This window comes from Bidens hawaiensis, unplaced genomic scaffold (genome assembly GCF_021521415.1).
Source record: "Bidens hawaiensis isolate Kalapana, Puna unplaced genomic scaffold, B.hawaiensis_p1.1 tig00024828_1, whole genome shotgun sequence".
NCBI lineage: Eukaryota > Viridiplantae > Streptophyta > Magnoliopsida > Asterales > Asteraceae > Bidens > Bidens hawaiensis.
In genome coordinates, this window is record NW_027493935.1 from 222,761 (window position 1) to 235,908 (window position 13,148).

Genomic DNA, 13,148 nt, shown 5'->3' on the forward strand with positions numbered 1-13,148 from the left:
CTAAAACACAAACCATAAATTAAATATACATTAACGTTAATAACCGGCGTGTCGAGCTAGAACTAAGTTCTAATGAAACTATTAATAAACTCAACGTAACTACATCTTTAACAACACATCTACTAAGTTTAACAACCCCGTCGTGAGTTCTAAGGGATCTACTAGACGAATAATAAACTCAACGTAAAAACTTCTTTGACTATACATCTACTAAGTTTAACAACTCCGGTACAACGCGACTGGGTCTAATAGCTAGTTCCTTTCAGTTTAGTAAATAGTCAAATTTTTATTATTCTTTTACTTTTTAATTAACTCACACATTTAACTAACCAATACATTATATTTTGGTGGTTTTACGTTTTATTTAGCATCGTCGTAACACACGGGTTTGAATATTATTGGATAAAAAGCAACGAAATGAAGACGTTTCAATATCCTTTTACTTAAATTACAAACATATTTGTTGGGGGTAATCGTCCGCTAACACGATAAACCTTTAAACACCTGTTAATCGAACTCGTCATATTTTATTTTTGGTTTAGATAAGTACATTAATATTGATCCATCATGGCGTAGTAATAAGTAATAAGACCACCCCATAAAGCGGTAAACCTTTCTTTGAGAAAAAAGGAAACACAGAAACAAAGGCACCCCCAAATTCATTCATTCATTCCATAACCAATTCAATTCAATTAGGGTTTCAACCCATTTCTTTCTTTCTTTCTTATCTTACAGCGTAAGTTTCCTCCTCATTCGATCCCTTCGTTTTCTAATATTATTATTATTATTATTATTTGTTCGTTCTATTAATTAATTGATATAGATTGCTATGTGTTTGTCACATGCAATTACATCTGTTCCTTTAGATTTTTACGAATTATAATTTCAATTTTAGTAGCCGTAGATTGGTATGTGTATTGTGACTTGAACTATCAATTCAGAGTGTTTTGGGGTGAAAACCTGATTATTATTATTATTATTATTATTATTATTATTATTATTATTATTATTATTATTATGACTGTAACATATTATGCAATTTCTAAGTTAAAGCAATAATATTTGAAAAAATCAGGTTAAGAGCTATAGTAATCGCTAGTCGGGCAATGGGGTGGGGACTAGGCGACTAGCGATTACTCGGCGCCTAGTCGGGATTTTTACAACCATGCTCCTAATCAGTGTTGCAAAAATCCCAACTAGGAACTGATTAATCGTTAGTCCCCATCCCACGGATTAAATTTGGGCTAGTCGGCCAATTAGTCGGTCAATGGTCAATTCCGGCCAAAATCACGATTAATCAGACTTAAGGCGATGTTTTTAGGCGAGGTTCCGGCCAAAATCGGCGGTTTCCGACGAGATTCCGGCCAAAATGTATATGTGTGTATATAAAACTGAAAATTACATATAAAAATGTGTGTATGTATAACTGAAAATTTTACATTAAAGTCCGATTCGATTAGCGACTAGAAATTTCTACAACGCTGCTCCTAATTATCAGTTATAGTTCATAGTTCTGTAAATCACGATAACTAATTCTCAAAAACGCACATCCAAATACGTGTCTAATTGGGTTCTAGTTGTATTGCTTGATGAGCCTGTTTTTGAGCTGAGTGAGCTGTTCAATGAGTCCATGCATAAACTACTTGTACCTGTGTAGTATTTAGAGTTAGTCGTCGTCTTTTAGTCGTGCCTAGAGCTATATTTGTATGTATATATTTCTTAATGTTTGAAAACTAACACGTGCTTTTGGAACACTTTTCAAATATTCTTTGTCTATTAAGCGAAAAACCTTTGATTCATTGAGCACTAAATCATAAACAATTTTGGAACACTTACAAATGTTCTTTTTCAGTGTTTAAAATGTGTAGATTGGTTGCTGCGGAAGATGATTTGGTTGGTGAACTAGATCATCATCATCAAAGCATGATAAATGAAACCGACCGTATGGACCCACAAATCCGAGCTCAATTTGCACGTTTGGAAGCAAGGATAAGCAGGGTTGAGGCTCGGATGGAAAAGCTAGAGGTTAGTGTTCAGTTTCTGCAAAGGCGAATGTATGTCTATGGCTTTGTCTGTTTGATGTCTGTTTTGTATGCCATTTTCAAATAGATTTTAATGTGAGTGAGGAACGAGTATCAGGTTTAATGTTTTTAGCATATTGTGTAAAGGTAGTTGTATTGCTGTGATGTTAGACAAATAAAAATGATCGGTTTTATCTCAGAAAACTTTCCTTCTTATTTGGGTGTATCTTTATTTGTCTTGCTCTGTTTAATATACTTGATGATGAATATATGTGTAGCTGTGTGGCGGATTTGGTAAACTCTGGTTCAAATGAAAAAAAAATGTAGAACAAATGAGAACATTTGAACAAAGGTTTTGTTGCTTAAAACCAGTCCTGATCTGTCAAAACTGATGAACTGACTGACTGAGATTACAAATTTTATCTGGATATTCATGCACATTCGGTTTCTGATCAGTCTGAAGCGGTCTGGTTTGCCTTGCACATAGGGAAATTTTTTTACTTTTATCATTTTCTTGATGTTTCAGACAATTTATTCACTGTTTTGTTCCTTGCATGTTTTATAATTCCCTCTATTTAGTCATTGATTATGATTCAGTACATGAATATATGCTCCTAACTTTGCTCCTAAGTGCTAGCAGATCGTTACAGAAATAAAAATTATTTGCGCTACTAACCAAGTTTGACGACGTGATGCCACGAACTGCTAGCATTCGGATGAATTTTTTAACTTGAATGAAAATTGCAAACTTACTTTAACAATGGCATAACGACACATACAAAAGTATCATGTTGAAGTAAAACAATAATTGATATACTTACTCTTGAGATTACTTTTGAATTTTTAAATTAAGTCAAGTTATAAAATAGCCAAACTCCATAAAACAATGATTTTATGAAATTAAAATTAAGTCAGACATTTTCTTGAAAGAATCCTTCTTTCAAAACATTAAAATGGTTATCTGTTTTCCATTATCTTATTGCGAGACAAGATGTTTAACTAATTAAGATGATGATATAAAAAGAACCCATCAAAACAAGAGAGACCAGGTTTGTCACACATTTGTGAAAACCATATGTACTAAAAAAGAAAAGATTAAAAATGATATTATAAAAAAGAACCCATCAAAATCATAACCTCAAATAAGTCAAAAACTAAAAATTAAAATTCAGCCTCAAATCTACCACAAACTTCCTCCTACCAATTTCTATCTACAAATCCTAACCAACATCTTCCAGTCATTCAGTCACACTACACTACTCCAAGCCGCATACTTAATCACAATCCAACCCGCACACTTCCAACACGATCCCGTCTTTACTCACAAATGGGTTGACCCGAACCCACAAGAGCGTGAGTATCGAAGCCAAAAGAATCGACCACACAACTATTATCGTTGGCACATTCTTTTGTTTCCCCATCATACCCTTGAGGAAAGGATACAAATGAAGAATCACCCATATGGCAAAAAACAACCTCCCAAAAAGTGGACCCCACGACTCGTACCCGTTACTAATTGCATCCGAGATCCCAACAACCACTCCAACAATGTTGAAGAATAATAATGTCAAAGGCGGGATTAAAAGCGTTGTCCACTTGAACACATAAAGCTCGGAAAACTCCCCATCATCGCCTCCTTTTGAAGTAACCGTAAAATTTGTGTTTACACCTGCTAACACTTTTAGTAGACCTTGAAAAAGAGCAAAAAGATGAGACGAGACGCCACCGATAACCCAGAACTGCTCGTTTCTCCAAAAGTCATCGATCCCGACACCACCCCATTGGATTTCTAAAATGCTTGTGAGCGCGATTGATAGAAACATGAGCATGAAGATAATGCTAGCATAGTTGCTTATCTACATTAAAGGATAAAGAGCATATTAGTTGTTTGCACACGCAGTTTCAGAGTGATTACTTAATAAAACATAGGGAAATAATATCATAAAAACATTCTTTGTTTATTCACAAAAGTCCTACAACAATTTTTTGCGCATATAAAGTCCCCCCGACATGTAAAATTTGCACAGATTGTGAATTTATTTTTCTAAAACTTAGGACCGGTACATCCGAATTTATCAGTTAGTCCCTCTACTAGTTTCTTCAAACAATAATTGTTTAAAAAATATTCACAATTTTGTTCAAATTTAAATTTATTTAACATATAGAGAGACTGTAATGTGCAAAAAAATTGTTGAGACTTTAATTAAAAAAAAAACACAAAGTATATTGGGTTCTTTTATCGTATTTGCCCTCAAACATATTACAAGAGACAGTGTTATAATCCGTTTTGATGGTCTCAGTGTTTGACAAATTCTGATAATTCAAAAAAAAATAGATCAAATAAAAACAAGGGTATAAATGTAACTTCACCTCAGGGACGATAAATTTTCCGGTAAGGAGACAAACAGCTGGAAGTGTGCAATAAGCAACCAATGGGAGGGAGGTTAATGGATAAACTACAGAGTTTATGTATGAAAGTCTCTCCAAAGGCTTTAAACCACACCCGTAACCGTACCAGATTGGGCAATGCCTGCTTAACAAGATTTCAACCGACCCGAGGGCCCACCTAAGAACTTGGTGAAGACGATCTGAAAGATTAATTGGAGCGGAACCCTTAAAGGCGGGCCTCTTGGGAATGCAATAAACCGACCGCCAACCATGACAATGCATCTTGAACCCAGTTAAAATATCCTCTGTAACCGAACCATATATCCATCCAACCTGTTTTTTTTACAAGACCAGTATAGTTATTATTTAATGGAGTAATTTTTGACCTGAATACCCAAAGATGGGTCAGTTTAGGTCAAACGTTCTCTCCCATGGGCAAACTGTGAAAAAATCTATAAACTCGACTAAAAAATAAACGGGTCAAAGTGGCACGAAGCATGTCCAAACATTTACGATATTCTAAATCAGTTTACTAAAGAAATGTTATTCTTATTTTAATAGCACAATTTCTGTAATCATGTTTAATGCATCAGTTAATTATAAATGCCAAGAAAAATAGACAAAAGCCGTTGAGAATGATTCAATCCTACATGACCCGTTTAGTCCCATACCTGACCCGTCTTGACCCAACCCTACCTGGCCCGATCCTAACCCTACATGACACGTCTCAACCCAAACCTCCCCAAACCGTCTTGACCCAACCACGTCCGACCCGACTCCAACCCATATAGACCCAACCCTGTCCGACCCTTCTTGACCAACCCTATTTGACCCTTCTCGACCCAACCCAACCCGTCCTGACCCAACCCTGTCAGCTCTAACGCAAACAAAAAAAATAAAAAACACGAAAAACAGCTACTTATGTTTTTGTTTCTACAAACCTCTTTTCCCCATTCAGTTTTATCTTCATAGCCGCAACTTATGACATGGATGGCTTCTTTCAACAGTGAAGCAGACGATGTACCGGGCAGAACACCACCATCTTCCAAAAACGTTGACCCAACAAACACAGGAGACTGCCCGAATTTCTTTTCAGACTTTACTTGAGGCACGAGTGATGATTTTTCACTATCTACTCCTGCAACAAAAAACCATTTTATAAAATTAAACATGTAAAAACAAATATATAATATATATATTCAAACTTCAAACCACCAACTACCGTCATCTCCCTTTTCAATATTCTCTAGTGCGTGTATTCGAGTTGAAGCTTCCATCATCTTCTTCATCTTTTTCATCATTTTCTTTGAATTTCCTTTGCTTTTCTTTTTATTTCTTGACGAAAAACAACACGAACACCATTTTGGCAAACAGTTGCACGTTTTTCCAGGTGGTTTCGTTTTACTCGGGGCATCGAATCCGTACAATGCTTGTCTCCTGAAAACGCATCCAGTTCCAACATATATTGGTCCTTGGATTCCGTCTAGTCCCTTCATGTTAATCTGTCACACCGATTTAAAAAGATTTTAAGTAATATGCAAATAAATAATAAGCGGTGTAGCCCAAAAATTTTAGGTACAAATGTGTAAAAATCAGTTAATTATTAGTTAACAAAAAAAAATAATAAGCCCTAAGTTTCAGGCCCGATTCATTATTTTGGGTCATTTTTTCAGCCAAAATTTCAAACCCAAATAGTAAAACAAGAAAAACAGAAGCTAAAACCGAACCCACTGTAAAAACCGAAACAGAGCAGTTTTCTAAAACCCAAAAACTGACCCACACACACCCCAAGTAAAATCAGATGTAACTTGAGATCCATTCACTTATGAATGGGTCTATTTGGGTTATGTTTAATCTCTGACCGGTCAAATGGGTCAAATAAAAAGAACTAACCAAATAGTCATACGGGTTATCTTTTTGAGTCATAATAATTATTATCAAAAAATGAACTTATTATTGAAATAGTATGATTTTTGTAATTTTGTACACGTATTTTATACACTAATAATTGTTCAGAAATAATTAGAACTAGACAACAATTGTCCCGGACTTCAGGTCAAGCAGATCCTGTTCAGTTATACACATGCTTGCCCGTTTTGACCCATTATCTGACCCGCCCATTTTGCCACACTTATGCACGAATAGAATAAGATAATACTATACAGGATGAGGTGGTGACATACATCAAAGAAGACAACGTTGCGATTTGAATATCTATCATGACGATCAATCCCATCAAATCTTTGAGGAAATTGGACATAACAAATTTTCTTTCCACATATAGGGTCCATCATGAAGCACATAGCCTCCCTCATAGCTTTACTATTATTTATATAGTGATCACAGTCCACATTTAGCATATACGGCGCATTTGTAATTACCGCCGACACTCGGATCTTCAAATAGAAACGCAAATAAGTCAAAAACAATCAAGAAAACAAATTCGTAAGTATAAATGTATACTCCATGATAATAATAATAATAATAATAATTATTATTATTATAATGCCAAGTTCATACCAAAGCATTCATGGCACCGGCTTTTTTGTGGTGGTCAAATCCGGGCTTTTTTTCCCTAGAAACATAAACCAGACGCGGTAATTCATTTCCTTCAACATCTTGTACGCCATTATTCCCTAGAAAAACCTATTAAATATGTACATATTTCAATATTTTTATTTACGCGTAAAATTGATATTAAAAAATATATATTAAAAAGATGAGAAATCGTGCACGTACTTGGATCATTCCGGGATGATCCCTAACATTGTTTCCGGGCCATGGAGTACCATCTTGCATTGTCCATCCGTCCTCGGGAACCTTTTGGGCCATTGACACAAGCCCGTTAATCCGTATCTTAAACTCCTCATAATCCCTCTGTAATGATTTAAAGTAATAACTTAAAGCACAAATTTGATGCTATTAAAATAAATATAAAGAAAAGGGAGAAAGTCTTTTTTCAAACCTTCATAGCGCGGCGTTCACGAACAAATGCTGGATGTACTTTATCTTTAAGGTAATCAACCTTTTGAGCAAAATACCACTCGGGAGCACGCGGCTCTATACTAAACTTTTTGCAAAACGGGACCCACTTCCTTGCAAACTCAGATGTTTCTGAGAGTGCTTCGAATGTAAGCATGGCGGCACCATCGTCAGAGACATAACAAGCAACTTTGTCCATAGGGTAATCCACCGCCAAGATGGATAATACCGTGTTTGCAGTGATGAGTGGTGGTTCTTTTAGTGGATCCACAGTGCTCACAAACACGTCAATAGGGGCTAGCTCACACGCCTTCCTGTCTTTCTCATACCTACGTACAAAGGAAAACAAACATTAAAGAGATAGGGGATTTTACAGGGGTGACAATCCCGGACAAGATCTAAATCACGACATGAAATATTTAGGTTTAAGTTTTTTGTTGTCGTTTCCAACCCGTTTGATAAACAGGTCACGTTTGAGTTAACCCTGTTTAACACATTTAACTAAACAGATCATACTCGGGTTGACCAGTTTAACCTATTTAAGTAAACAGATAACTTGTAGTGTGTGTTTGTGTGTGTGTGTGTTAGTGTGTATTGTAGGGTTGTAAACAAGACGAGCCAGGTTGCGCTCAGGCTCAAGCTCCAACTTAAATAAGCCAGCTCGACTCGGATTGAGTTCAGCTCGTAAAATATCAAGCCAGCTGATGCCTCGTCGAGCTAGCTCGTTTAATTTGTGTTCTTTTTTACACATTGATGTATAAAAGAAAAAAAATGCATACACATAATGCAAAGAAATATATATTATACGTGTTATTTTTGTTTTTTCTTCAACTGCTTTTATGTTATTTTGCATAAAACGTATATATATACTAAGTGTTGGGGTTTAATATAAACGAGCCAAGCGAGCAACCCACAAGACTCAACTCGTTTACAAACCGAACCAGCTTAGCTTGTTTACAAACTAGCTTTTTTCTAGCGAACTTTAAGTGAGACGTGAGCTATATATATAATCATAGTGTGAGATGCATATACCTTAATGATAACCGATCCAAGTATGTTTCACGCTCGATAGGAAACCATTTTGGGAATTGATCTAAGATCCATGAAACGGCAAACCATATCTCACAAATGACTGACGTGAGCCACAAACCAAATGCATCATTTACTGGATGAAGGATTCTATAATGAAAGAAGAGGCCAAGAATCACCACACGCAATAATATCACCATTCTGTACGGACTTATCTTGCTTGAAGGAATCGGTATCTTCCTTGACAGCGGTTGCCTCCCCTCATCCATCCTAGAATAACAAAGTAACACAAAATTATCATTCTTTATTATCCTCCACAATTTAACACATTTTTTGTACTTTATTTGATGTAAATAACTAATAGAAATGAAATAAAGCGCATACTTGGGTAAATCAGCATCATCTAGATCTCCGCCACTGCCATTCCCCTCGTGCTTAATTATCTCAAGATTATCGGCTTGTCTTTTCCTCCATTCCTCTAACCTATGCTTCCATGCAACCGTTCCATACCCATAAACCGCTAAATCCTTCTTCGGGTCCATCGGCCTAGGTGGCACTAATACAACCACATTGAAATTAAACCAAAGGCCATACAAAACTACCAACAAAAATTAACGCTCAACAAGAAATTTATAACTTACAAGATATTGATGAGCTAGTATCAAAACACTGCATCGGATGGACTCGTCTTGACCGACCCTCAAATGGTGGGATGATTAAAGCATGACTATCATTATCCTTCAGTAAGGAAAGTTTTAAAATTATTAGAACTTCATAAATCCAATTTTATTTAACTTCAAAACAAATAGAACTAAAGGAGTGTTTGGATTTGCACATTATGGTAATAAGCACACATCCATTATCCATACACCCCCTAATGACGATTGCACTCGTGTTATCATTACCTCTTCACCATAAGTAAGAAGAGGAACCTCGTGGCTAACACTCCCCCCATCCACCTCAGACGGAGTGGCAAAACCGTAAATACTGGATGCACGAGGGACGATATTCATTTGCGAAGAATATTCAACATCATTGTTCCGAAGATCAAACTCATTAACCAAATCATCAAACTCATCCTCTTCTTCATCACCATCAACTCTTGGACTCCCTAATATCAAAAGTTCCAATTTAATCCCTCTACTTTCACTAAATTACACTAAAGACACAAAAAAACATTTCATCATAAATCATAGCTCATACCTTTGATCCTTTTGTATCTAGTTTTGCATTGAGGGCAAGCTTGATTACCCTCCCTTCTTTCGTACTCATAGCAAGTCCTACAAATCGGAAACGCGCATTCGTTGCACGCCACAAACGGCTCCCCGTCATTCGTTATTTCGATTTCATCCCCACAAATTTGACAAATTTGGCCACTTAACTCTTTCACAGATGTCACCTATGTTAAATCAAAACTATTACTATTAATAACCATAACATACAATACATCAAATTCATAGTCCAAATCATAAATCAAATAATATAATATATAAAGAAAACATAACTTACCCTTCCAACTTCATCTGCATTGATTAAAATAAACTCATTTCTGTTATGTGAACCAGCAATTAATCTCCCATTAGTAGCCATTGTTTCAACAAAACAGAGACTAATTCACACACACATAAAAAACATGAAATCTTTAATGAAATCCGACAAAAACCCTAACCCACATTAAAAAAATAATAATAATGTAAACAGGGATATTCTTGTGACAGTATATATATAATATAATATAAAAAATAAAACCCCCAAATTATTATTCTTAATGTTATTATTATAATCAAGGATGAAAAAAAATAGGGTTTATATAAAAATTTGAAGATATGAATATATGAATGCTGGATCTCTGTGATAATAATATACGGAAGGAGGTGATGGTGGTGGGGCCCACCGGGATGTAGTTGATGACGGTGGTGGTGACGATGGCGACGGTGGTGGAGAACAGAACAGAACAGAAAAATGGGGTTTGTTTGTTGTTGTGGTTTCAGAAGAGCACTTAAAAGCTCAATGTGTGTGTGTGTGTGTGTGTGTGTGTATCAGTTTAAGGTTTGGCAGATAGTCACGTGCGGTCAAAGTGTTTGTTAAACTAAGTTTTATGTTTTAACATGATGGTTGTTGTGCACATTGGATGTTTGCTTGTACATTTATTAGGGCTTTACGTGTCATCTTAAATATTAATTAGATAAAAGATTTTGGTTTTAGAAAGTAAGGTTATAAAAAAAGGAAGCTTTTGTTTAGGGATTGACTTGTTAAACTTCTGAGTTCTAAAAACTAAAAGTAAAAAAACAGTTAACAAGAATTAAATAAACTTTAACCTCAACTTTAGCTCTAACAACTAATTTACCAATAATATCCGCTATAAGAATGTATGACCATATGAATGATATTTATGTTACAGGTTCGCCCCTAGCTTTTAAATATTCTGGTTTAGTCAAAATTAAAAGGTCTGTAATGAGTAACGAAATATATAGGCTAATTTTTTAAATGAAGATTAATATTATGGAGGTGATGGTTTCAAATCCTTGCAGATGTAATAAGGCTTGTGATTTTAGATGGAAGTAAATTTGTTACTAAAAAAAGAAGATCCATGTATATTATTGAAATTAAATATATATAAAACAAATTTTAGCCCCCGAAATTATGTGCATTGACAGTTGTCCGTCTCGCGCTACCCTAAGGTCGACCTTGTTATGTATAAAGAAATATCTTAGAGGTCTAGTATCACTATAGTGACTATACTATGCCTTATCGTTGTAGTTTTCTCCTCGAAAACGTCTAGCCTATTTACATATTTATCGACCCTCATCTGTTTTCAAATAATATATTTGACTTTATATATTTACATTTATCAACTTTCCAAATGATTCGTCTGGACACGTATATTTTTCTTCAAATTATTTTATAAAAACGACAAAAGACTAAAACAAGCTAAACACATGATGAAACTTGAGTGATTTTAGATAAACACAAAAATCTTTAACTCAACAAAATACATGGAAAATGTAAATACATGGAAAATGTGGTTGTATGTTGTAAACTCACTTTTAATATAAAAGTCATTTAAAAAAAATCCTAGATAACACATGAATCGTATATTATGAAATTCCAACTTACGAGACTTAGATTTTGCTTCTCGCGTGTCAAATAAATACCATGTAAGTGATACTTAGGGTCTGTTTGGTATGACGTAATGGAATGTCTAAGGAAATGGAATGAGCGTAAAAATGGAATGGGAAAATGAATGAAATGGATCATTACCATTTCATTATTATGTTTGGTTATCGTGTAGGAATGGAATGATCGTCCCTTTATTATTATTATTATTAGACAGAATTACAAATTTTGTCCTTTAAAAAAAGCCAAAAACCGGTTCGTGTCCTTTTCTAAGTTTCCTTGCAGGCGGTGTACTTTAAACTTTTTTTTTCTACACGTTATGTCCTTTACGCTAACTGGGTTAGAAAAACTCAGTTAAATGCCCTCACGTGAGGCGCATGTGAGGGCATTTTTGTCTTTTCACCTGTACCTGCAACTCTTCTTCTTCTTCATTTTGCAGATCTTAAGCTTCTGTTTCACCTGTACCATATCCATCTTTTCACCTGTACCATACTAAACCCACCACTAAACCTTATCATATCCATCTTCTTCATCTTCATTAGCCTCATCCTTCTAACCCTAGCCACCGGGAATGATGTAGAGGTACTGTTTCACTAAACCTGTACCTGCAACTCCTTCATTTTGCAGATCTTGAAAATTCATTACAGTAACTTTCCCAAACCTCCATTACACCTTTAAAATAATATTACTTAATCCACATTTAATAAACCCCATAACCAAAATCACTCATCACTATTCATCGCTCCGACGTTCATAGCCACGGCTTCATCGCCTCCGACGATATCCACTGCCGTAAAGCATCGCTCCGACGATCTCCGCTGCCATAAACCATGCCGTAAACCATCTCTCTGACGATCTCCGCTGCCGTACAACCAGTCCATTCACCATCTTCCTTTCTCTTTTGCATTCCTCCATCTTCGATTTGACCGAAAGACAGTGAATGGGTTTCGATAGGGTTCCGATTTGGCCAAAATAAGAAGAATGGACTTCGATTAGGCTTTTTATTTGGCCGGAATACCGTGAATGGACTTCTATTAGGGTTTCGATTGGTCGTGACTGCCTTCCTCTGATAAAATTAAAGTGACGAGAGTAATGGGGGTATGATTTGCGATAACTGAATGGGGTTGAGATAATCCATTTCAAGGTGAGCTGGGATTTTGAAATTGGGGTTGAGATAATCAGTAACAAATATGGTGGGTGGTGGTGATTGAGAAGAAAGAATGGTTTTCCGGCAGTGGTTCGTGGTGGAAGATGGCAGCAGCGGCTGTAGTGGCAGATGCCCCATGACCTTTGATGTGTTGTTGGTATAAGGCAGGTGATGTTACCGGAGTACAACTTTTCGGTGGGGTTAAACTCGGTTCCAATCTTGATGTTGTCGGATATGGTATTCTGGCTTGGATTTTCCGGTGACAGGTGGTTATGATGGGATTGTTGGTTTGAAGTGATGTTGATGTTTGGTGGCCGGAAATGGATGCCGGAGCTCCGACGAGTTTTCCGGCGGGATGTTTCTGCCCTTGTGATGAAGAAGTTGCAGGGTAGGCAAAAAGACAAAACTACCCTCACATGCTTATCACGTGATGGGATTTAACAGAGTTTTTCTAACCCAGTTAG

General features: G+C 36.0%; 1 protein-coding gene and 1 long non-coding RNA gene across 3 annotated transcripts; one reads left to right on the top strand and one right to left on the bottom strand.

Moving 5' to 3' along the window:
• Window positions 1–662: 662 nt before the first annotated feature.
• On the top strand, window positions 663–2,454 carry LOC143570135 (uncharacterized). Its single transcript, XR_013141875.1, has 3 exons — window positions 663–736; window positions 1,853–2,301; window positions 2,349–2,454. It is a non-coding gene; the product is annotated as an uncharacterized LOC143570135 (long non-coding RNA).
• Window positions 2,455–2,937: 483 nt separating this feature from the next.
• Window positions 2,938–10,369, bottom strand: LOC143570137 (cellulose synthase A catalytic subunit 6 [UDP-forming]-like). Of its 2 annotated transcripts, none has more exons than XM_077055873.1 (14): window positions 9,930–10,369; window positions 9,624–9,819; window positions 9,326–9,531; window positions 9,062–9,158; window positions 8,805–8,976; window positions 8,424–8,690; window positions 7,375–7,720; window positions 7,149–7,286; window positions 6,930–7,055; window positions 6,593–6,805; window positions 5,632–5,911; window positions 5,351–5,541; window positions 4,392–4,742; window positions 2,938–3,877 (listed from the first exon to the last, which is right to left on the bottom strand). In XM_077055873.1, the coding sequence occupies exons 1-14, from the start codon at window positions 10,008–10,010 to the stop codon at window positions 3,296–3,298; spliced, it is 3,246 nt and encodes a 1,081-aa protein (XP_076911988.1). In that variant the 5' UTR covers window positions 10,011–10,369; the 3' UTR covers window positions 2,938–3,295. The 2 variants fall into 2 exon arrangements, with proteins under 2 accessions (XP_076911988.1, XP_076911987.1); XM_077055872.1 differs by having other exon boundaries at window positions 2,939–3,877; window positions 5,351–5,547.
• Window positions 10,370–13,148: the final 2,779 nt, after the last annotated feature.

Excerpts from the sequence above, each read along its gene's own strand:
- LOC143570137 (XM_077055872.1), bottom strand. The coding sequence starts at position 10,010 with ATGGCTACTAATGGGAGATTAATTGCTGGTTCACATAACAGAAATGAG. Across the intron at positions 7,287-7,374 it reads GTGAACGCCGCGCTATGAAG|AGGGATTATGAGGAGTTTAA; the intron begins GTTTGAAAAAAG and ends AAATCATTACAG. Across the intron at positions 5,912-6,592 it reads GCAACGTTGTCTTCTTTGAT|ATTAACATGAAGGGACTAGA; the intron begins GTATGTCACCAC and ends TCGGTGTGACAG.